This window comes from Salvelinus alpinus, chromosome 26 (assembly GCF_045679555.1).
Source record: "Salvelinus alpinus chromosome 26, SLU_Salpinus.1, whole genome shotgun sequence".
Lineage (NCBI taxonomy): Eukaryota > Metazoa > Chordata > Actinopteri > Salmoniformes > Salmonidae > Salvelinus > Salvelinus alpinus.
Window position 1 is genome coordinate 42,355,945 of NC_092111.1, and position 24,788 is coordinate 42,380,732.

A 24,788-nucleotide genomic window follows, 5' to 3' on the forward strand; every position below is an offset into this window, starting at 1 on the left:
ACTGACATCCAGGGGAAGGCGGGTGCAGTTCATGTCGACCCATAGGATACATACAGAGCTTTAAACTGATCTGAGAACAGAGCCTCGTTTTCAGACCTTCGCAGTTCCTGTCATGGATTTCGCTGCAGAAAGAGTTCTGTTTCACCCACAGACATAATTCAAACGGTTTTAGAAACTAGAGATTGTTTTCTATCCAATAGTAATAATAATATGCATATTGTACGAGCAAGAATTGAGTACGAGGCAGTTTAATTTGGGAACGATAAATGTCCAAGTTGAAACAGCACCCCCTGTAGTGTCAAGAGTTAAATCTAGAATCGGCTTCCTATTTCATAACAAAGCCTCCTTCACTCCAAACATACCCTCGTAAAACTGACTATCCTACCGATCCTTGACTTCGGCGATGTCATTTACAAAATAGCCTCTAACACTCTACTCAGAAAACTGGATGTAGTTTATCACAGTGCCATCCGGTTTGTCACCAAAGCCCCATATACTACCCACCACTGCGACCTGTATGCTCTCGTTGGCTGGCCCTCACTACATATCCGTCGCCAAACCCACTGGCTCCAGGTCATCTATAAGTCTTTGCTAGGTAAAGCCCCGCCTTATCTCAGCTCACTGGTCACCATAGCAACACCCACCCGTAGCACGCGCTCCAGCAGGTATATTGCACTGGTCACCCCCAAAGCCAATTCCTCCTTTGGTCGTCTTTCCTTCCAGTTCTCTGCTGCCAATGACTGGAACGAACTGCAAACATCTCTGAAACTGGAAACACTTATCTCCCTCACTAGCTTTAAGCATCAGCTGTCAGAGCAGCTTACCGATCACTGTACCTGTACACAGACCATGTACACAGACCACTGCGACAGATTTCCGTCATATGGATTAAAAAAAATGGGTTAAAATGAATACAAAATTATCCTCTTTCCCTAAAAAGCATGATGGTCATGACTTTATTACATGAAGTGGGAGGTTAACTTGGGCCTGCAGACAATCGATCTGAGATTGACTTAAATTTAAGTCATGGGATCTATTTTTATATATATATATATAGTGGCATACAGCCGGTCAGCCACCAGGGGGAGACTCGTCGAGGCGATGGCTCTATCTGCTGGACGTGCCAGGTCTCGACAGGTTCTCCGGCCAGGACTAATTGGGGCTGATTGGGAGTTGGTGAGTAATCAGGGGCTGATTACTCACCAGCTGGGCAAGGCCCATAAAGCTGCCAGAAGGCCAGCACACAGAGAGAGTGGGGGGAAGAAAGGACTCCCGTATAGTTGGGGAAGGTTACAGAGGTAACAGGAGTGAGTCGGCGGGCCTTGAAATACATCCACAGGTACACCTCCAATTGACTCAATTTATGTCAATTAGCCTATCAGAAGCGTCTAAATCCATGACATAATCTTCTGTCATTTTCCAAGCTGTTTAAAGGCACAGTCAATTTAGTGTATGTTAACCTCTGATTCACTGGAATTGTGATACAGTGAAATAATCTGTCTGTAAACAATTGTTGGAAAAATGACTTGCCAAAACTATACTTTATTAACAAGAAATTTTTGGAGCGTTTGGAAAATGAGTTTCAATGACTCCAACCTAATTGTATGTATACTTCAGACTTCAACTGGATATGGTGTGTTCAATTAAGCTTGGAGTGTGTTGGGGGAAAACAATCACCTATGGCAGGATTGATAAGGGGAGAGCGCCATGGATTAGTGAGGGTCGAGGTCACGTCAAGGGAGAAGGAACAGTTTATTGCATGTATCACTTCGTTTCCTGCCTAGCAATAAAGATGCAAATGTTTAGCGAGAGGGAGGAGACTCCACCCAAATTGGGGGTATGTATACCACCACTGGAGGAACCGTGTCTTGGTCGGTTCAGTTCGATCCTTTGGGATGAATAAACTTGGTTTAAGCTTTCGTAGCGTCCCTCTATTTATTTTTTTTAAACTTTGATTATTAGAACCTAACAGTATAGTATCAGTCTCACAAGATGCACCTGACCACATTTAGATCAGGTGACTCATGTCACAACGAGATACAAGAGAACTCACTCACCTTTTGGTTCTTGTTTTTTTCTTTTTGTCTGAAACCTGTTAATTCAAAAGATTGTGTCTTGTAAATATAAACTACACTACTGCTCCTTGTTAACCCAGAGGTTATAAAGTACAGTACTGCTCCTTGTTAACCCAGAGGTTATAAAGTACACTACTGCTCTTTGTTAACCCAGAGGTTATAAAGTACAGTACTGCTCCTTGTTAACCCAGAGGTTATAAAGTACAGTACTGCTCCTTGTTAACCCAGAGGTTATAAAGTACAGTACTGCTCCTTGTTAACCCAGAGGTTATAAAGTACACTACTGCTCTTTGTTAACCCAGAGGTTATAAAGTACACTACTGCTCTTTGTTAACCCAGAGGTTATAAAGTACAGTACTGCTCCTTGTTAACCCAGAGGTTATAAAGTACAGTACTGCTCCTTGTTAACAATTTTGGATTCCCTTGTTTCCCCCCTAAATGCGGAGTATGAAATAATTTTTACATAACTAATTTTTGCTATCGTTTTTTTTTTTTACATCCGTTATTAGACAGTGGCAACGCGGAACACTAATTTAACCCACACATGTTCTAGAGGGACGGCTTTAGGCGGGAACACAACAGTATCGTATCACATGCAAAACGATATGACAACAATAACGTCTAATGTAACTGGCCCCAGCTGACAGGTTCTAGAACCACCAGTGATCCGTCACATCCTTCCATAGGTACACCTCGAAGAACGACACGGTCTATGCCATACTGCTGGAATGGCCTTCCAACCTGCTGTTCTACCTCGCATCACCCAAAACCTCTGAGGACACGAATGTAAGTATACCAGACATGATATTATGGTTTTTAACAGTGTCTGTTAATATTTTTTTTTAATATATATTGTAACGACCCTGGGTTTGTAAGCGCGGAAATCGACTCTGCCGCTCGAGCATGCTTTTGCGCGCTGGACTTCGGGCTAAAGACCTTCATTACAACATATTTTTTTATTTAACTAGGCAAATTAGTTAAGAACACATTTTTATTTACAATGATGGCCTACCAGGGAACAGTGGGTTAAATGCCTTGTTTAGGGGGCAGATCTACAGATTTTTACCTTGTCAGCTCGGGGATTCGATCCAGCAACCTTTTGGTTACTAGTCCAACGCTCTAATCACTAGGACTACCTGCCGACCCAATGCATATTTGGTGTGGATTTTGTCCCATAAAGTACAAAGATGTAACAGACAGCACCTTTTATGCTAACTGAATATTACTGTCTCTCTTCTCAGGTCACTATACTTGACAACCCGTGCGTACCTCTGAGGTGGGTACGACACCAACAGGACTGGTGGTACTCATGCCTGAAAACAGCCCAGTTTCCCCGGGGCAAGGCTGGGTCCTGAAACTAGAGGGAGTAGCCTGAAGGGCAGTGAACCTAAAACTGTTGTTATTATATGTCAAGAGATTATGACTGTTAATGTTTCGTTTTAATTTCAGGGGTTAAAATGTTTTTGGTTGATCTGTGTGCGGCAGCTGAAGCCTAGCTGCCTGAATGTGCAATAGATATCACAACACTGCAGAGCCGTTATCAACAATGGCCTCTTTATAAAAACCCCAAAACGTTATTTTTATTTTTATTATAGATGTTCACCTACTTGAAGTAAATATGAGGGAGATGCGGTATGTTCGACTTAGTGGTCTGGTTACCAATATATTCAGCAATGTTAACATCAGAACCAGAAAAAACATGGATTTTTATAAATGGTGTAACCGGTGTGAAATGGCTGGCTAGTTAGCGGTGGTGCGCGCTAATAGCGTTTCAAATCGGTGACGTCACTCGCTCTGAGACCTTGAAGCAGTGGTTCCCCTTTGCTCTACAAGGGCTGCGGTTTTTGTGTAGCGATGGGTAACGATGCATCGAGGGTGGCTGTTGTCGAATGTGTGCAGAGGGTCCCTGGTTCGCGCCCGGGGCGAGGGGACGCAATAAAGTTATACTGTTACATTGATGCTGTTGACCCGGATCACTGGTTTCTGCGGAAAAGGAGGAGGTCGAAAGGGGGGGTAAGTGTAACAGAGGTGAAATGGCTATCTAGTTAGCGGTGGTGCGCGCTAATAGCATTTCAATCTGTGATGTCACTTGCTCTGAGACCTTGAAGTAGTGGTTCCCCTTGCTCTGCAAGCCGCTTTTGTGGAGCAATGGGTAACGATCCTTCGTGGGTGACTGTTGTTGATGTGTGCAGAGGGTCCCTGGTTCGAGCCCGGTTCGGGGCGAGGGGACGGACTAAAGTTATACTGTTACTCAAGTGCTATGTGTTTGAGAAATTAATAAATGTTTAATCACCCAACCTTCAAGAAAAATCTAATGAATATCAATATTCAGGTGGTTTATGCCGAAGATCCTTGCCATCATCTTACAAAATATGCCTTTTATGAGTAGCCTGTCACGTGTAAATGAGAACTTGTTCTCAACTGGCCTACCTGGTTAAATAAAGGTGAAATAAATAAAAATAAATGTGAACAATACTAAAATGTCAGATTATATCTGATTCTTGGAGCATTTCATACCCAACCCGTTTATTTGTATGACTTATTCAAAACTGACCAGGAACGGCTGTAATAAATACATCGCCTCATGTCATTCATTTTCAAAGACACGTGTAGGCATATCAGACTTCAAATCTGTTTTTACACCGGCAACACTGGGAAGTGGAATACTAAAATACGTTTGGGAAATAACAGAAGTGTTCTTGATGACAAGCACAGAAATTACCCTACATTTTTGCCCATTGATCAGACTAAAAGTAAATAGATAAAATCTCTGAATGACAAGATGACATACATCTGCCCCTACACCCTAACCAACATTTTTTATATATTTATTTATTTATTTCTAGAATCAAACGTACACTTTTCGGTTCACAATCTGTTTGACAAAATTATTTTCATAGTTACAAATCAGGTCACCCTACTAAACTGCTAAAACATACTGTACTGTGTGTCTGCTGCCTGTTCGTTGTCAGAGCCTAAAGGCCAATCACCAAAACAAAGGGACTAATGCAAGTGTGGACTTTAGTCCGTGCTATCAACAGGCTCCATTCTGCAATAGATTCATGGACGGGAGTAACAGCAAACTCATTCTGTTGACAACATTTGAGATAAAACGGCGCTACCGTGCTGCTCTTTATAACGTTTTATAAACTCAGGGGAGAACGGTATCCCTCTCCATTCAGCGCCACTATAATCCTGAGGGGAGGTTCTTTAAAACATGCATCCAATCCCTTGGCTCCCTCACATAAGTAGACCAATCATATGCTTCAATGTGCCGCGGATCACGGTGCTGTGACAAGACAGAGGAAATGAGAAGAGATTCTGATCGTGATGTTAAATTGCTTTCCTCAAAGCTCTACGCGGAACAGTTTTGAACACAAGTCATATGACCACAGTCATGTGGTAGTTTACGGACCAGTATGATCTACATTTACTGCACATAACGAAATGGTAGTTTCCCCATAATGTTTTACAGTAGATTATGCCTGTAAACCGATATAAAACGTTGCGGTTTAGTTTGATTCTAGATATAATCGCTTGTAGACGCAGCAGAAAGACCGCGCCGTCCGGTTTCGCTATTCTATTAACGTTGCAACCTTCACATTGGTAAAGCCTCCGTTTTTTTAACAGTAATGTTTGCTCAGGCAAGCTGGTTATTTCTCTTGCTCGCCGCTTTGTTGATAGCAATACCAGCAAGTGGGACGCGATACCAAGCGAACTGGGAGAGTTTGGACGCAAGACCACTTCCTACATGGTATGATGAAGCCAAATTCGGGATTTTCGTCCACTGGGGGGTGTTCTCCGTCCCCGGGTTCGAGAGCGAGTGGTTCTGGTGGCATTGGCAAGGCCAAAACCCACCTGATCCGAAGTGTGTTCAGTACATGCTGGATAACTACCCGCCCGGGTTCAGCTATCCAGATTTCGCGCCCCAGTTCCATGCCCAGTTCTTTGACCCGGATGACTGGGCTGACATATTCGAGGCTTCCGGTGCAAAGTAAGTCTAATTCAGTTTGTATACCTATATTTGTTTTATACCAATAGGCAACACAGTCTGTAGTGATTAAAATCGGTAGTAGGTATTGAACCAGCAACACTGCCTAGTTAAATATTTGTTTCAATAATAATAATAATTATTATTAAAATGGGGAAAGTGCACTACCACAGTCTGACAGAGGCTGTAGTACAGTATTACAGCCTAGAATTGAAAGGGTACAGGTCTTTTCCCCCAGTCTTTACATGTCCCATGTATCTCCAGGTATGTGGTTCTGACAGCGAAGCACCATGAAGGATTCACCACCTGGCCCTCGTCCTACTCCTGGAATTGGAACTCTGTGGACACTGGACCACACAGAGACCTGGTGGGAGACCTGGCAGCTGCCGTACGCAACAGGTACGATAAACCCCATTGACAAACAGACAGACAGAGAGAGAAGGGTTGAAGTTATCAACTGATCTGAGGACATCATTTTTAATTGGATAATGTTATTGGTGGTTGGCTGGTGTAACCCCTGCTCAGACTTTGCATGAATCAACCAATGGTTGCATGCCTACATCATCGACCGTGCCGTCGGGCACCAGATCGCTATAACATAATGATGTGCCTAGCTAATAGGTAAAATACCTGTCCAGGTGTTGTATGATCTGACGTACTGTCTATAGACACTGATCTATGTTTAGTTTTGCGTAGTACTGTCCTAGTTGTTATCGGGGGGGTGATTGTATGGGGAGAGTAAAGCTGTAATGTGCTGAAGCAAATTCTTCTGGATGCAGGAATTGAATTGGAAGACGTCTCTATTTGTCATAGATCTATTTTATATAAGTGTTTATAATAAGCCCAGGTCTGTAGCTGACAGCAGAGGTAGTTCTGTATTCAATCAAATGTATTTTATAAACCTTTTAAAAATTGTATTTTTTTTTACATCAACAGATGTCACAAAGTGCTTTACAGATACCGAGCCTAAAACCCCCAAAGAGCAAGTAATGCAGAAGCCCAAAGGACAGGACACACTCATAAAAATGCCATTAGGCTCAATGTTGACTTTCTACAGTTCCCTATCCGTCCTAGTATCAGCTGCTGTCTCCTGACAGTTCCCTATCCGTCCTAGTATCAGCTGCTGTCTCCTGACAGTTCCCTATCCGTCCCAGTATCAGCTGCTGTCTCCTGACAGTTCCCTATCCGTCCTAGTATCAGCTGCTGTCTCCTGACAGTTCCCTATCCGTCCTAGTATCAGCTGCTGTCTCCTGACAGTTCCCTATCCGTCCTAGTATCAGCTGCTGTCTCCTGACAGTTCCCTATCCGTCCCAGTATCAGCTGCTGTCTCCTGACAGTTCCCTATCCGTCCTAGTATCAGCTGCTGTCTCTTGACAGTTCCCTATCCGTCCCAGTATCAGCTGCTGTCTCTTGACAGTTCCCTATCCGTCCCAGTATCAGCTGCTGTCTCTTGACAGTTCCCTATCCGTCCTAGTATCAGCTGCTGTCTCCTGACAGTTCCCTATCCGTCCTAGTATCAGCTGCTGTCTCCTGACAGTTACCTATCCGTCCCAGTATCAGCTGCTGTCTCCTGACAGTTCCCTATCCGTCCTAGTATCAGCTGCTGTCTCTTGACAGTTCCCTATCCGTCCCAGTATCAGCTGCTGTCTCTTGACAGTTCCCTATCCGTCCCAGTATCAGCTGCTGTCTCTTGACAGTTCCCTATCCGTCCCAGTATCAGCTGCTGTCTCCTGACAGTTCCCTATCCGTCCCAGTATCAGCTGCTGTCTCCTGACAGTTCCCTATCCGTCCTAGTATCAGCTGCTGTCTCTTGACAGTTCCCTATCCGTCCCAGTATCAGCTGCTGTCTCCTGACAGTTCCCTATCCGTCCCAGTATCAGCTGCTGTCTCCTGACAGTTCCCTATCCGTCCCAGTATCAGCTGCTGTCTCTTGACAGTTCCCTATCCGTCCTAGTATCAGCTGCTGTCTCTTGACAGTTCCCTATCCGTCCCAGTATCAGCTGCTGTCTCCTGACAGTTCCCTATCCGTCGTAGTATCAGCTGCTGTCTCCTGACAGTTCCCTATCCGTCCCAGTATCAGCTGCTGTCTCTTGACAGTTCCCTATCCGTCCCCGTATCAGCTGCTGTCTCTTGACAGTTCCCTATCCGTCCCTGTATCAGCTGCTGTCTCTTGACAGTTCCCTATCCGTCCCAGTATCAGCTGCTGTCTCTTGACAGTTCCCTATCCGTCCCAGTATCAGCTGCTGTCTCTTGACAGTTCCCTATCCGTCCTAGTATCAGCTGCTGTCTCTTGACAGTTCCCTATCCGTCCCAGTATCAGCTGCTGTCTCCTGACAGTTCCCTATCCGTCCCAGTATCAGCTGCTGTCTCCTGACAGTTCCCTATCCGTCCCAGTATCAGCTGCTGTCTCTTGACAGTTCCCTATCCGTCCTAGTATCAGCTGCTGTCTCTTGACAGTTCCCTATCCGTCCCAGTATCAGCTGCTGTCTCCTGACAGTTCCCTATCCGTCGTAGTATCAGCTGCTGTCTCCTGACAGTTCCCTATCCGTCCCAGTATCAGCTGCTGTCTCTTGACAGTTCCCTATCCGTCCCCGTATCAGCTGCTGTCTCTTGACAGTTCCCTATCCGTCCCCGTATCAGCTGCTGTCTCTTGACAGTTCCCTATCCGTCCCAGTATCAGCTGCTGTCTCTTGACAGTTCCCTATCCGTCCCAGTATCAGCTGCTGTCTCTTGACAGTTCCCTATCCGTCCCAGTATCAGCTGCTGTCTCTTGACAGTTCCCTATCCGTCCCAGTATCAGCTGCTGTCTCTTGACAGTTCCCTATCCGTCCCAGTATCAGCTGCTGTCTCTTGACAGTTCCCTATCCGTCCCAGTATCAGCTGCTGTCTCTTGACAGTTCCCTATCCGTCCCAGTATCAGCTGCTGTCTCTTGACAGTTCCCTATCCGTCCCAGTATCAGCTGCTGTCTCCTGACAGTTCCCTATCCGTCCTAGTATCAGCTGCTGTCTCTTGACAGTTCCCTATCCGTCCCAGTATCAGCTGCTGTCTCCTGACACGTTCCCTCTCCGTCCCAGTATCAGCTGCTGTCTCTTGACAGTTCCCTATCCGTCCCAGTATCAGCTGCTGTCTCCTGACACGTTCCCTATCCGTCCTAGTATCAGCTGCTGTCTCCTGACACGTTCCCTCTCCGTCCCAGTATCAGCTGCTGTCTCTTGACAGTTCCCTATCCGTCCCAGTATCAGCTGCTGTCTCCTGACAGTTACCTATCCGTCCCAGTATCAGCTGCTGTCTCTTGACAATTCCCTATCCGTCCCAGTATCAGCTGCTGTCTCTTGACAGTTCCCTATCCGTCCCAGTATCAGCTGCTGTCTCTTGACAGTTCCCTATCCGTCCCAGTATCAGCTGTTGTTTTTGTGTTGTCTGTTCACAGGTCGCTGCACTATGGACTCTACAACTCCCTGTATGAATGGTTCAACCCTCTCTACCTGGCGGACAAAAACAACAACTTCACAACACAGAACTTTGTCTTGAAGAAACTGCTGCCTGAGCTTTATGACATGGTCCTAAGGTAATTTAGGCCAGAATAGGTCTACTGTGGATACAAAAAAAAACACGTTTTTTAAATTATTTTTTTATTATTATGGCTGAGATAGAGGGCACAGTATACTATATTGTACGTCTATCTCCGTCATATATATGTAAAACAGGGCTAAAGGTCTTATAGCTGTGCTTAGATTACCACATATGACACAAACGTAGCTTTTGTTCAGATACCCCTACACCCATTTTCCCCTCACCGGTCTCTCCTGTGGTCCAGCTATAAGCCAGAACTGATCTGGTCCGATGGGGATTGGGAAGCTCCTGATACCTACTGGAACTCAACAGAATTCCTGGCCTGGCTCTACAACGACAGTCCCGTTAAAGTGAGGACTTCCTACCCATCGTCGCGTCCCATATGCAACCCTGTTCCCTTACATAGTGCACGACTATAGGGAATAGGGTGCCATAGGGCTCTGGTCTAAAGTAGTGCACTATATAGGGAATAATAGGGCTCTGGTCTAAAGTAGTGCACTATATAGGGAATAGGGTTCCATAGGGCTCTGGTCTAAAGTAGTGCACTATATAGGGAATAGGGTGCAATAGGGCTCTGGTCTAAAGTAGTGCACTATATAGGGAATAGGGTTCCGTTTGGAACGTAAAGACCTATTCACTTCTAAGGCAGTGTTTTACCCAAGTCTGGTCGTGGAAACCTACAGTATTGGTGGCAGGTTTTCGTTCCAACCCAGCACATACTTCATTCAGCTAATCAAGGTCTTGATGATTAGTTGAATCAGGTATTTTAGTGCTAGACTGTAAAGAAAATTCATGTACACACTGTAATATGCAGGTGTTACTGATATCCTGGACAATGGTTTGGGGACTGGGGACAACATATATTGTCAGTGTCCAGTCCAGTCTATGGATGAATTTGAATTAATAACCTACATTAAATATGTGTGTTATAGTGACCGAATCTGCCTCCTCTGAAAAAGATACCGGTAAACATTCATGTGATCACTTCCTGTCTGTTCACTAATTTTGTATTTTTTGATTGGCTGTCATTTGTATCACCCTCCCTCCCTCCCCTCCAGGACGTGATTGTGACCAATGACAGGTGGGGTGCGGGGTGTTACTGTAAACACGGTGGCTACTATAACTGTGCAGACAAATACACCCCTGGGGAGCTTCCCAAACACAAGTGGGAGAAGTGTCAGTCTGTAGACACACAGTCCTGGGGTTACCGCAGGACCATGAAGCTCTCTGAACTGATGGACCTGCCCAGTATCGTACAGGTGAGAGAGAACACATACTGTACTGATTCACCCCCCGTACACTAGTCAGGTAACCTGCCCAGTATCATACAGGTGAGAGAACACACATACTGTACAGATTCACCCCCCGTACACTAGTCAGGTAACCTGCCCAGTATCATACAGGTGAGAGAGAACACATACTGTACTGATTCACCCCCCCGTACACTAGTCAGGTAACCTGCCCAGTATCATACAGGTGAGAGAACACATACTGTACTGATTCACCCCCCGTACACTAGTCAGGTAACCTGCCCAGTATCATACAGGTGAGAGAACACATACTGTACTGATTCACCCCCCGTACACTAGTCAGGTAACCTGCCCAGTATCATACAGGTGAGAGAACACATACTGTACTGATTCACCCCCCGTACACTAGTCAGGTAACCTGCCCAGTATCATACAGGTGAGAGAACACATACTGTACTGATTTACCCCCCGTACACTAGTCAGGTAACCTGCCCAGTATCATACAGGTGAGAGAACACATACTGTACTGATTCACCCCCCGTACACTAGTCAGGTAACCTGCCCAGTATCATACAGGTGAGAGAGAACACATACTGTACTGATTCACCCCCGTACACTAGTCAGGTAACCTGCCCAGTATCATACAGGTGAGAGAGAACACATACTGTACTGATTCACCCCCGTACACTAGTCAGGTAACCTGCCCAGTATCATACAGGTGAGAGAACACATACTGTACTGATTCACCCCCCGTACACTAGTCAGGTAACCTGCCCAGTATCATACAGGTGAGAGAGAACACATACTGTACTGATTCACCCCCGTACACTAGTCAGGTAACCTGCCCAGTATCATACAGGTGAGAGAACACATACTGTACTGAGTCACCCCCCGTACACTAGTCAGGTAACCTGCCCAGTATCATACAGGTGAGAGAACACATACTGTACTGATTCACCCCCCGTACACTAGTCAGGTAACCTGCCCAGTATCGTACAGGTGAGAACACATACTGTACTGATTCACCCCCCGTACACTAGTCAGGTAACCTGCCCAGTATCATACAGGTGAGAGAACACATACTGTACTGATTCACCCCCCGTACACTAGTCAGGTAACCTGCCCAGTATCGTACAGGTGAGAACACATACTGTACTGATTCACCCCCCGTACACTAGTCAGGTAACCTGCCCAGTATCATACAGGTGAGAGAACACATACTGTACTGATTCACCCCCCGTACACTAGTCAGGTAACCTGCCCAGTATCATACAGGTGAGAGAACACATACTGTACTGATTCACCCCCCCGTACACTAGTCAGGTAACCTGCCCAGTATCATACAGGTGAGAGAACACATACTGTACTGATTCACCCCCGTACACTAGTCAGGTAACCTGCCCAGTATCATACAGGTGAGAACACATACTGTACTGATTCACCCCCCGTACACTAGTCAGGTAACCTGCCCAGTATCGTACAGGTGAGAGAACACATACTGTACTGATTCACCCCCCGTACACTAGTCAGGTAACCTGCCCAGTATCATACAGGTGAGAGAGAACACATACTGTACTGATTCACCCCCCGTACACTAGTCAGGTAACCTGCCCAGTATCATACAGGTGAGAGAACACATACTGTACTGATTCACCCCCCCGTACACTAGTCAGGTAACCTGCCCAGTATCATACAGGTGAGAGAACACATACTGTACTGATTCACCCCCCGTACACTAGTCAGGTAACCTGCCCAGTATCATACAGGTGAGAACACATACTGTACTGATTCACCCCCCGTACACTAGTCAGGTAACCTGCCCAGTATCATACAGGTGAGAGAGAACACATACTGTACTGATTCACCCCCGTACACTAGTCAGGTAACCTGCCCAGTATCATACAGGTGAGAGAGAACACATACTGTACTGATTCACCCCCCCGTACACTAGTCAGGTAACCTGCCCAGTATCGTACAGGTGAGAGAACACATACTGTACTGATTCACCCCCCGTACACTAGTCAGGTAACCTGCCCAGTATCATACAGGTGAGAGAACACATACTGTACTGATTCACCCCCCGTACACTAGTCAGGTAACCTGCCCAGTATCATACAGGTGAGAGAGAACACATACTGTACTGATTCACCCCCCGTACACTAGTCAGGTAACCTGCCCAGTATCATACAGGTGAGAGAGAACACATACTGTACTGATTCACCCCCCCCGTACACTAGTCAGGTAACCTGCCCAGTATCGTACAGGTGAGAGAGAACACATACTGTACTGATTCACCCCCGTACACTAGTCAGGTAACCTGCCCAGTATCATACAGGTGAGAGAACACACATACTGTACAGATTCACCCCCCGTACACTAGTCAGGTAACCTGCCCAGTATCGTACAGGTGAGAGAACACATACTGTACTGATTCACCCCCCGTACACTAGTCAGGTAACCTGCCCAGTATCGTACAGGTGAGAGAACACATACTGTACTGATTCACCCCCCGTACACTAGTCAGGTAACCTGCCCAGTATCATACAGGTGAGAGAACATACATACTGTACAGATTCACCCCCCGTACACTAGTCAGGTAACCTGCCCAGTATCGTACAGGTGAGAGAACATACATACTGTACAGATTCACCCCCCGTACACTAGTCAGGTAACCTGCCCAGTATCATACAGGTGAGAGAACACATACTGTACTGATTCACCCCCCGTACACTAGTCAGGTAACCTGCCCAGTATCATACAGGTGAGAACATACATACTGTACTGATTCACCCCCCCCGTACACTAGTCAGGTAACCTGCCCAGTATCATACAGGTGAGAGAACACATACTGTACAGATTCACCCCCCGTACACTAGTCAGGTAACCTGCCCAGTATCATACAGGTGAGAGAACACATACTGTACTGATTCACCCCCCCCGTACACTAGTCAGGTAACCTGCCCAGTATCATACAGGTGAGAGAGAACACATACTGTACTGATTCACCCCCCGTACACTAGTCAGGTAACCTGCCCAGTATCATACAGGTGAGAGAACACATACTGTACTGATTCACCCCCCCCGTACACTAGTCAGGTAACCTGCCCAGTATCATACAGGTGAGAACACATACTGTACTGATTCACCCCCCGTACACTAGTCAGGTAACCTGCCCAGTATCATACAGGTGAGAGAACACATACTGTACTGATTCACCCCCCGTACACTAGTCAGGTAACCTGCCCAGTATCATACAGGTGAGAGAACACATACTGTACTGATTCACCCCCCCGTACACTAGTCAGGTAACCTGCCCAGTATCATACAGGTGAGAGAGAACACATACTGTACTGATTCACCCCCCGTACACTAGTCAGGTAACCTGCCCAGTATCATACAGGTGAGAGAACACATACTGTACTGATTCACCCCCCCGTACACTAGTCAGGTAACCTGCCCAGTATCATACAGGTGAGAGAACACATACTGTACTGATTCACCCCCCGTACACTAGTCAGGTAACCTGCCCAGTATCATACAGGTGAGAGAGAACACATACTGTACTGATTCACCCCCCGTACACTAGTCAGGTAACCTGCCCAGTATCATACAGGTGAGAGAGAACACATACTGTACTGATTCACCCCCCGTACACTAGTCAGGTAACCTGCCCAGTATCATACAGGTGAGAGAACACATACTGTACTGATTCACCCCCCGTACACTAGTCAGGTAACCTGCCCAGTATCATACAGGTGAGAGAGAACACATACTGTACTGATTCACCCCCCGTACACTAGTCAGGTAACCTGCCCAGTATCATACAGGTGAGAGAACACATACTGTACTGATTCACCCCCCGTACACTAGTCAGGTAACCTGCCCAGTATCATACAGGTGAGAGAGAACACATACTGTACTGATTCACCCCCCGTACACTAGTCAGGTAACCTGCCCAGTATCATACAGGTGAGAGAACACATACTGTACTGATTCACCCCCCGTACACTAGTCAGGTAACCTGCCCAGTATCATACAGGTGAGAGAGAACACATACTGTACTGATTCACCCCCCGTACACTAGTCAGGTAACCTGCCCAGTATCATACAGGTGAGAGAACACATACTGTACTGATTCACCCCCGTACACTAGTCAGGTAACCTGCCCAGTATCATACAGGTGAGAGAACACATACTGTACTGAGTCACCCCCCGTACACTAGTCAGGTAACCTGCCCAGTATCGTACAGGTGAGAGAGAACACATACTGTACTGAGTCACCCCCCGTACACTAGTCAGGTAACCTGCCCAGTATCGTACAGGTGAGAGAGAACACATACTGTACTGATTCACCCCCCGTACACTAGTCAGGTAACCTGCCCAGTATCATACAGGTGAGAGAACACACATACTGTACAGATTCACCCCCCGTACACTAGTCAGGTAACCTGCCCAGTATCATACAGGTGAGAGAACACATACTGTACTGATTCACCCCCCGTACACTAGTCAGGTAACCTGCCCAGTATCATACAGGTGAGAGAACACATACTGTACTGATTCACCCCCCGTACACTAGTCAGGTAACCTGCCCAGTATCATACAGGTGAGAGAACACATACTGTACTGATTCACCCCCGTACACTAGTCAGGTAACCTGCCCAGTATCATACAGGTGAGAGAACACATACTGTACTGATTCACCCCCCGTACACTAGTCAGGTAACCTGCCCAGTATCATACAGGTGAGAGAACACATACTGTACTGATTCACCCCCGTACACTAGTCAGGTAACCTGCCCAGTATCATACAGGTGAGAGAACACATACTGTACTGATTCACCCCCCCGTACACTAGTCAGGTAACCTGCCCAGTATCATACAGGTGAGAGAGAACACATACTGTACTGATTCACCCCCCCGTACACTAGTCAGGTAACCTGCCCAGTATCGTACAGGTGAGAGAACACATACTGTACTGATTCACCCCCGTACACTAGTCAGGTAACCTGCCCAGTATCATACAGGTGAGAGAACACATACTGTACTGATTCACCCCCCGTACACTAGTCAGGTAACCTGCCCAGTATCATACAGGTGAGAATACATACTGTACTGATTCACCCCCCGTACACTAGTCAGGTAACCTGCCCAGTATCATACAGGTGAGAATACATACTGTACTGATTCACCCCCCGTACACTAGTCAGGTAACCTGCCCAGTATCATACAGGTGAGAGAGAACACATACTGTACTGATTCACCCCCCGTACACTAGTCAGGTAACCTGCCCAGTATCGTACAGGTGAGAGAACACATACTGTACTGATTCACCCCCGTACACTAGTAAGGTAACCTGCCCAGTATCGTACAGGTGAGAGAACACATACTGTACTGATTCACCCCCCGTACACTAGTCAGGTAACCTGCCCAGTATCATACAGGTGAGAGAACACATACTGTACTGATTCACCCCCGTACACTAGTCAGGTAACCTGCCCAGTATCGTACAGGTGAGAGAGAACACATACTGTACTGATTCACCCCCGTACACTAGTCATGTAACCTGCCCAGTATCATACAGGTGAGAGAACACACATACTGTACAGATTCACCCCCCGTACACTAGTCAGGTAACCTGCCCAGTATCGTACAGGTGAGAGAACACATACTGTACTGATTCACCCCCCGTACACTAGTCAGGTAACCTGCCCAGTATCGTACAGGTGAGAGAACACATACTGTACTGATTCACCCCCCGTACACTAGTCAGGTAACCTGCCCAGTATCATACAGGTGAGAGAACATACATACTGTACAGATTCACCCCCCGTACACTAGTCAGGTAACCTGCCCAGTATCGTACAGGTGAGAGAACATACATACTGTACAGATTCACCCCCCGTACACTAGTCAGGTAACCTGCCCAGTATCGTACAGGTGAGAGAACACATACTGTACTGATTCACCCCCCCGTACACTAGTCAGGTAACCTGCCCAGTATCATACAGGTGAGAGAACACATACTGTACTGATTCACCCCCCGTACACTAGTCAGGTAACCTGCCCAGTATCATACAGGTGAGAACATACATACTGTACTGATTCACCCCCCCCGTACACTAGTCAGGTAACCTGCCCAGTATCATACAGGTGAGAGAACACATACTGTACAGATTCACCCCCCGTACACTAGTCAGGTAACCTGCCCAGTATCATACAGGTGAGAGAACACATACTGTACTGATTCACCCCCCGTACACTAGTCAGGTAACCTGCCCAGTATCATACAGGTGAGAGAGAACACATACTGTACTGATTCACCCCCCGTACACTAGTCAGGTAACCTGCCCAGTATCATACAGGTGAGAGAACACATACTGTACTGATTCACCCCCCGTACACTAGTCAGGTAACCTGCCCAGTATCATACAGGTGAGAGAACACATACTGTACTGATTCACCCCCCGTACACTAGTCAGGTAACCTGCCCAGTATCATACAGGTGAGAGAACACATACTGTACTGATTCACCCCCGTACACTAGTCAGGTAACCTGCCCAGTATCATACAGGTGAGAGAACACATACTGTACTGATTCACCCCCCCGTACACTAGTCAGGTAACCTGCCCAGTATCATACAGGTGAGAGAGAACACATACTGTACTGATTCACCCCCCCGTACACTAGTCAGGTAACCTGCCCAGTATCGTACAGGTGAGAGAACACATACTGTACTGATTCACCCCCGTACACTAGTCAGGTAACCTGCCCAGTATCATACAGGTGAGAGAACACATACTGTACTGATTCACCCCCCGTACACTAGTCAGGTAACCTGCCCAGTATCATACAGGTGAGAACACATACTGTACTGATTCACCCCCCGTACACTAGTCAGGTAACCTGCCCAGTATTATACAGGTGAGAGAGAACACATACTGTACTGATTCACCCCCGTACACTAGTCAGGTAACCTGCCCAGTATCGTACAGGTGAGAGAACACATACTGTACTGATTCACCCCCGTACACTAGTAAGGTAACCTGCCCAGTATCGTACAGGTGAGAGAACACATACTGTACTGATTCACCCCCCGTACACTAGTCAGGTAACCTGCCCAGTATCATACAGGTGAGAGAACACATACTGTACTGATTCACCCCCGTACACTAGTCAGGTAACCTGCCCAGTATCGTACAGGTGAGAGAGAACACATACTGTACTGATTCACCCCCGTACACTAGTCAGGTAACCTGCCCAGTATCATACAGGTGAGAGAACACACATACTGTACAGATTCACCCCCCGTACACTAGTCAGGTAACCTGCCCAGTATCGTACAGGTGAGAGAACACATACTGTACTGATTCACCCCCCGTACACTAGTCAGGTAACCTGCCCAGTATCGTACAGGTGAGAGAACACATACTGTACTGATTCACCCCCGTACACTAGTCAGGTAACCTGCCCAGTATCGTACAGGTGAGAGAACACATACTGTACTGATTCACCCCCCGTACACTAGTCAGGTAACCTGCCCAGTATCGTACAGGTGAGAGAACACATACTGTACTGATTCACCCCCCGTACACTAGTCAGGTAACCTGCCCAGTATCATACAGGTGAGAGAACATACATACTGTACAGATTCACCCCCCGTACACTAGTCAGGTAACCTGCCCAGTATCGTACAGGTGAGAGAACATACATACTGTACAGATTCACCCCCCGTACACTAGTCAGGTAACCTGCCCAGTATCATACAGGTGAGAGAACACATACTGTACTGATTCACCCCCCGTACACTAGTCAGGTAACCTGCCCAGTATCATACAGGTGAGAACATACATACTGTACTGATTCACCCCCCGTACACTAGTCAGGTAACCTGCCCAGTATCATACAGGTGAGAACATACATACTGTACTGATTCACCCCCCCCGTACACTAGTCAGGTAACCTGCCCAGTATCATACAGGTGAGAGAACACATACTGTACTGATTCACCCCCCCGTACACTAGTCAGGTAACCTGCCCAGTATCATACAGGTGAGAGAGAACACATACTGTACTGATTCACCCCCGTACACTAGTCAGGTAACCTGCCCAGTATCATACAGGTGAGAGAGAACACATACTGTACTGATTCACCCCCCGTACACTAGTCAGGTAACCTGCCCAGTATCATACAGGTGAGAGAGAACACATACTGTACTGATTCACCCCCCGTACACTAGTCAGGTAACCTGCCCAGTATCATACAGGTGAGAGAACACATACTGTACTGATTCACCCCCCCGTACACTAGTCAGGTAACCTGCCCAGTATCATACAGGTGAGAGAACACATACTGTACTGATTCACCCCCCGTACACTAGTCAGGTAACCTGCCCAGTATCATACAGGTGAGAGAGAACACATACTGTACTGATTCACCCCCCGTACACTAGTCAGGTAACCTGCCCAGTATCATACAGGTGAGAGAACACATACTGTACTGATTCACCCCCCGTACACTAGTCAGGTAACCTGCCCAGTATCATACAGGTGAGAGAGAACACATACTGTACTGATTCACCCCCCGTACACTAGTCAGGTAACCTGCCCAGTATCATACAGGTGAGAGAACACATACTGTACTGATTCACCCCCCGTACACTAGTCAGGTAACCTGCCCAGTATCATACAGGTGAGAGAGAACACATACTGTACTGATTCACCCCCCGTACACTAGTCAGGTAACCTGCCCAGTATCATACAGGTGAGAGAACACATACTGTACTGATTCACCCCCGTACACTAGTCAGGTAACCTGCCCAGTATCATACAGGTGAGAGAACACATACTGTACTGAGTCACCCCCCGTACACTAGTCAGGTAACCTGCCCAGTATCGTATAGGTGAGAGAGAACACATACTGTACTGAGTCACCCCCCGTACACTAGTCAGGTAACCTGCCCAGTATCGTACAGGTGAGAGAGAACACATACTGTACTGATTCACCCCCCGTACACTAGTCAGGTAACCTGCCCAGTATCATACAGGTGAGAGAACACATACTGTACTGATTCACCCCCCCCCGTACACTAGTCAGGTAACCTGCCCAGTATCGTACAGGTGAGAGAACACATACTGTACTGATTCACCCCCGTACACTAGTCAGGTAACCTGCCCAGTATCATACAGGTGAGAGAACACATACTGTACTGATTCACCCCCCGTACACTAGTCAGGTAACCTGCCCAGTATCATACAGGTGAGAGAACACATACTGTACTGATTCACCCCCCCGTACACTAGTCAGGTAACCTGCCCAGTATCATACAGGTGAGAGAGAACACATACTGTACTGATTCACCCCCCCGTACACTAGTCAGGTAACCTGCCCAGTATCGTACAGGTGAGAGAACACATACTGTACTGATTCACCCCCCGTACACTAGTCAGGTAACCTGCCCAGTATCATACAGGTGAGAGAACACATACTGTACTGATTCACCCCCCGTACACTAGTCAGGTAACCTGCCCAGTATCATACAGGTGAGAACATACATACTGTACTGATTCACCCCCCGTACACTAGTCAGGTAACCTGCCCAGTATCATACAGGTGAGAACATACATACTGTACTGATTCACCCCCCCGTACACTAGTCAGGTAACCTGCCCAGTATCATACAGGTGAGAGAACACATACTGTACAGATTCACCCCCGTACACTAGTCAGGTAACCTGCCCAGTATCATACAGGTGAGAGAGAACACATACTGTACTGATTCACCCCCCCGTACACTAGTCAGGTAACCTGCCCAGTATCATACAGGTGAGAGAACACATACTGTACTGATTCACCCCCCGTACACTAGTCAGGTAACCTGCCCAGTATCATACAGGTGAGAGAACACATACTGTACTGATTCACCCCCCGTACACTAGTCAGGTAACCTGCCCAGTATCATACAGGTGAGAGAGAACACATACTGTACTGAGTCACCCCCGTACACTAGTCAGGTAACCTGCCCAGTATCATACAGGTGAGAGAACATACATACTGTACAGATTCACCCCCCGTACACTAGTCAGGTAACCTGCCCAGTATCATACAGGTGAGAGAACACACATACTGTACTGATTCACCCCCCGTACACTAGTCAGGTAACCTGCCCAGTATCATACAGGTGAGAACACATACTGTACTGATTCACCCCCCGTACACTAGTCAGGTAACCTGCCCAGTATCATACAGGTGAGAGAACACATACTGTACTGATTCACCCCCCGAACACTAGTCAGGTAACCTGCCCAGTATCATACAGGTGAGAACATACATACTGTACAGATTCACCCCCCGTACACTAGTCAGGTAACCTGCCCAGTATCATACAGGTGAGAGAACATACATACTGTACAGATTCACCCCCCGTACACTAGTCAGGTAACCTGCCCAGTATCATACAGGTGAGAGAACACACATACTGTACTGATTCACCCCCCGTACACTAGTCAGGTAACCTGCCCAGTATCATACAGGTGAGAACACATACTGTACTGATTCACCCCCCGTACACTAGTCAGGTAACCTGCCCAGTATCATACAGGTGAGAGAACACATACTGTACTGATTCACCCCCCCGTACACTAGTCAGGTAACCTGCCCAGTATCATACAGGTGAGAGAGAACACATACTGTACTGATTCACCCCCCGTACACTAGTCAGGTAACCTGCCCAGTATCATACAGGTGAGAGAACACATACTGTACTGATTCACCCCCCCGTACACTAGTCAGGTAACCTGCCCAGTATCATACAGGTGAGAGAACACATACTGTACTGATTCACCCCCCGTACACTAGTCAGGTAACCTGCCCAGTATCATACAGGTGAGAGAGAACACATACTGTACTGATTCACCCCCCGTACACTAGTCAGGTAACCTGCCCAGTATCATACAGGTGAGAGAACACATACTGTACTGATTCACCCCCCGTACACTAGTCAGGTAACCTGCCCAGTATCATACAGGTGAGAGAGAACACATACTGTACTGATTCACCCCCCGTACACTAGTCAGGTAACCTGCCCAGTATCATACAGGTGAGAGAACACATACTGTACTGATTCACCCCCCGTACACTAGTCAGGTAACCTGCCCAGTATCATACAGGTGAGAGAGAACACATACTGTACTGATTCACCCCCCGTACACTAGTCAGGTAACCTGCCCAGTATCATACAGGTGAGAGAGAACACATACTGTACTGATTCACCCCCCGTACACTAGTCAGGTAACCTGCCCAGTATCATACAGGTGAGAGAACACATACTGTACTGATTCACCCCCCGTACACTAGTCAGGTAACCTGCCCAGTATCATACAGGTGAGAGAGAACACATACTGTACTGATTCACCCCCCGTACACTAGTCAGGTAACCTGCCCAGTATCATACAGGTGAGAGAACACATACTGTACTGATTCACCCCCGTACACTAGTCAGGTAACCTGCCCAGTATCATACAGGTGAGAGAACACATACTGTACTGAGTCACCCCCCGTACACTAGTCAGGTAACCTGCCCAGTATCGTACAGGTGAGAGAGAACACATACTGTACTGAGTCACCCCCCGTACACTAGTCAGGTAACCTGCCCAGTATCGTACAGGTGAGAGAGAACACATACTGTACTGATTCACCCCCCGTACACTAGTCAGGTAACCTGCCCAGTATCATACAGGTGAGAGAACACATACTGTACTGATTCACCCCCCCCCGTACACTAGTCAGGTAACCTGCCCAGTATCGTACAGGTGAGAGAACACATACTGTACTGATTCACCCCCGTACACTAGTCAGGTAACCTGCCCAGTATCATACAGGTGAGAGAACACATACTGTACTGATTCACCCCCCCCCGTACACTAGTCAGGTAACCTGCCCAGTATCATACAGGTGAGAGAACACATACTGTACTGATTCACCCCCCCGTACACTAGTCAGGTAACCTGCCCAGTATCATACAGGTGAGAGAGAACACATACTGTACTGATTCACCCCCCCCCGTACACTAGTCAGGTAACCTGCCCAGTATCATACAGGTGAGAGAACACATACTGTACTGATTCACCCCCCGTACACTAGTCAGGTAACCTGCCCAGTATCATACAGGTGAGAGAACACATACTGTACTGATTCACCCCCCGTACACTAGTCAGGTAACCTGCCCAGTATCATACAGGTGAGAGAACACATACTGTACTGATTCACCCCCCGTACACTAGTCAGGTAACCTGCCCAGTATCATACAGGTGAGAACATACATACTGTACTGATTCACCCCCCGTACACTAGTCAGGTAACCTGCCCAGTATCATACAGGTGAGAACATACATACTGTACTGATTCACCCCCCCGTACACTAGTCAGGTAACCTGCCCAGTATCATACAGGTGAGAGAACACATACTGTACAGATTCACCCCCCGTACACTAGTCAGGTAACCTGCCCAGTATCATACAGGTGAGAGAACACATACTGTACTGATTCACCCCCGTACACTAGTCAGGTAACCTGCCCAGTATCATACAGGTGAGAGAGAACACATACTGTACTGATTCACCCCCCCGTACACTAGTCAGGTAACCTGCCCAGTATCATACAGGTGAGAGAACACATACTGTACTGATTCACCCCCCGTACACTAGTCAGGTAACCTGCCCAGTATCATACAGGTGAGAGAACACATACTGTACTGATTCACCCCCCGTACACTAGTCAGGTAACCTGCCCAGTATCATACAGGTGAGAGAGAACACATACTGTACTGAGTCACCCCCGTACACTAGTCAGGTAACCTGCCCAGTATCATACAGGTGAGAGAACATACATACTGTACAGATTCACCCCCCGTACACTAGTCAGGTAACCTGCCCAGTATCATACAGGTGAGAGAACACACATACTGTACTGATTCACCCCCCGTACACTAGTCAGGTAACCTGCCCAGTATCATACAGGTGAGAACACATACTGTACTGATTCACCCCCCGTACACTAGTCAGGTAACCTGCCCAGTATCATACAGGTGAGAGAACACATACTGTACTGATTCACCCCCCGAACACTAGTCAGGTAACCTGCCCAGTATCATACAGGTGAGAACATACATACTGTACTGATTCACCCCCCGTACACTAGTCAGGTAACCTGCCCAGTATCATACAGGTGAGAACACATACTGTACTGATTCACCCCCCGTACACTAGTCAGGTAACCTGCCCAGTATCATACAGGTGAGAGAACACATACTGTACTGATTCACCCCCCGTACACTAGTCAGGTAACCTGCCCAGTATCATACAGGTGAGAGAACACATACTGTACTGATTCACCCCCCCGTACACTAGTCAGGTAACCTGCCCAGTATCATACAGGTGAGAGAACACATACTGTACTGATTCACCCCCCGTACACTAGTCAGGTAACCTGCCCAGTATCGTACAGGTGAGAGAGAACACATACTGTACAGATTCACCCCCCGTACACTAGTCAGGTAACCTGCCCAGTATCGTACAGGTGAGAGAGAACACATACTGTACTGATTCACCCCCCGTACACTAGTCAGGTAACCTGCCCAGTATCATACAGGTGAGAGCGAACACATACTGTACTGATTCACCCCCCCCCGTACACTAGTCAGGTAACCTGCCCAGTATCATACAGGTGAGAACACATACTGTACTGATTCACCCCCCGTACACTAGTCAGGTAACCTGCCCAGTATCATACAGGTGAGAGAGAACACATACTGTACTGATTCACCCCCGTACACTAGTCAGGTAACCTGCCCAGACGGTACACGTAGTAGTAACTAGTATATACGGTACACGTAGTAGT

The 24,788-nt window shown here is 47.2% G+C and overlaps 1 protein-coding gene across 1 annotated transcript in view; it reads left to right on the plus strand.

Moving 5' to 3' along the window:
• Window positions 1–2,633: 2,633 nt before the first annotated feature.
• Window positions 2,634–24,788, plus strand: part of LOC139555336 (tissue alpha-L-fucosidase-like) — a 31,528-nt gene continuing 9,373 nt past the window's right edge. The window contains exons 1-6 of the mRNA XM_071369052.1: window positions 2,634–2,861; window positions 3,317–6,069; window positions 6,331–6,465; window positions 9,498–9,635; window positions 9,885–9,990; window positions 10,699–10,899. Coding sequence (XP_071225153.1) covers window positions 5,708–6,069; window positions 6,331–6,465; window positions 9,498–9,635; window positions 9,885–9,990; window positions 10,699–10,899 — 942 coding nt within the window. The 5' untranslated portion in view covers window positions 2,634–2,861; window positions 3,317–5,707. The remainder of the gene's footprint in view (window positions 2,862–3,316; window positions 6,070–6,330; window positions 6,466–9,497; window positions 9,636–9,884; window positions 9,991–10,698; window positions 10,900–24,788) is intronic.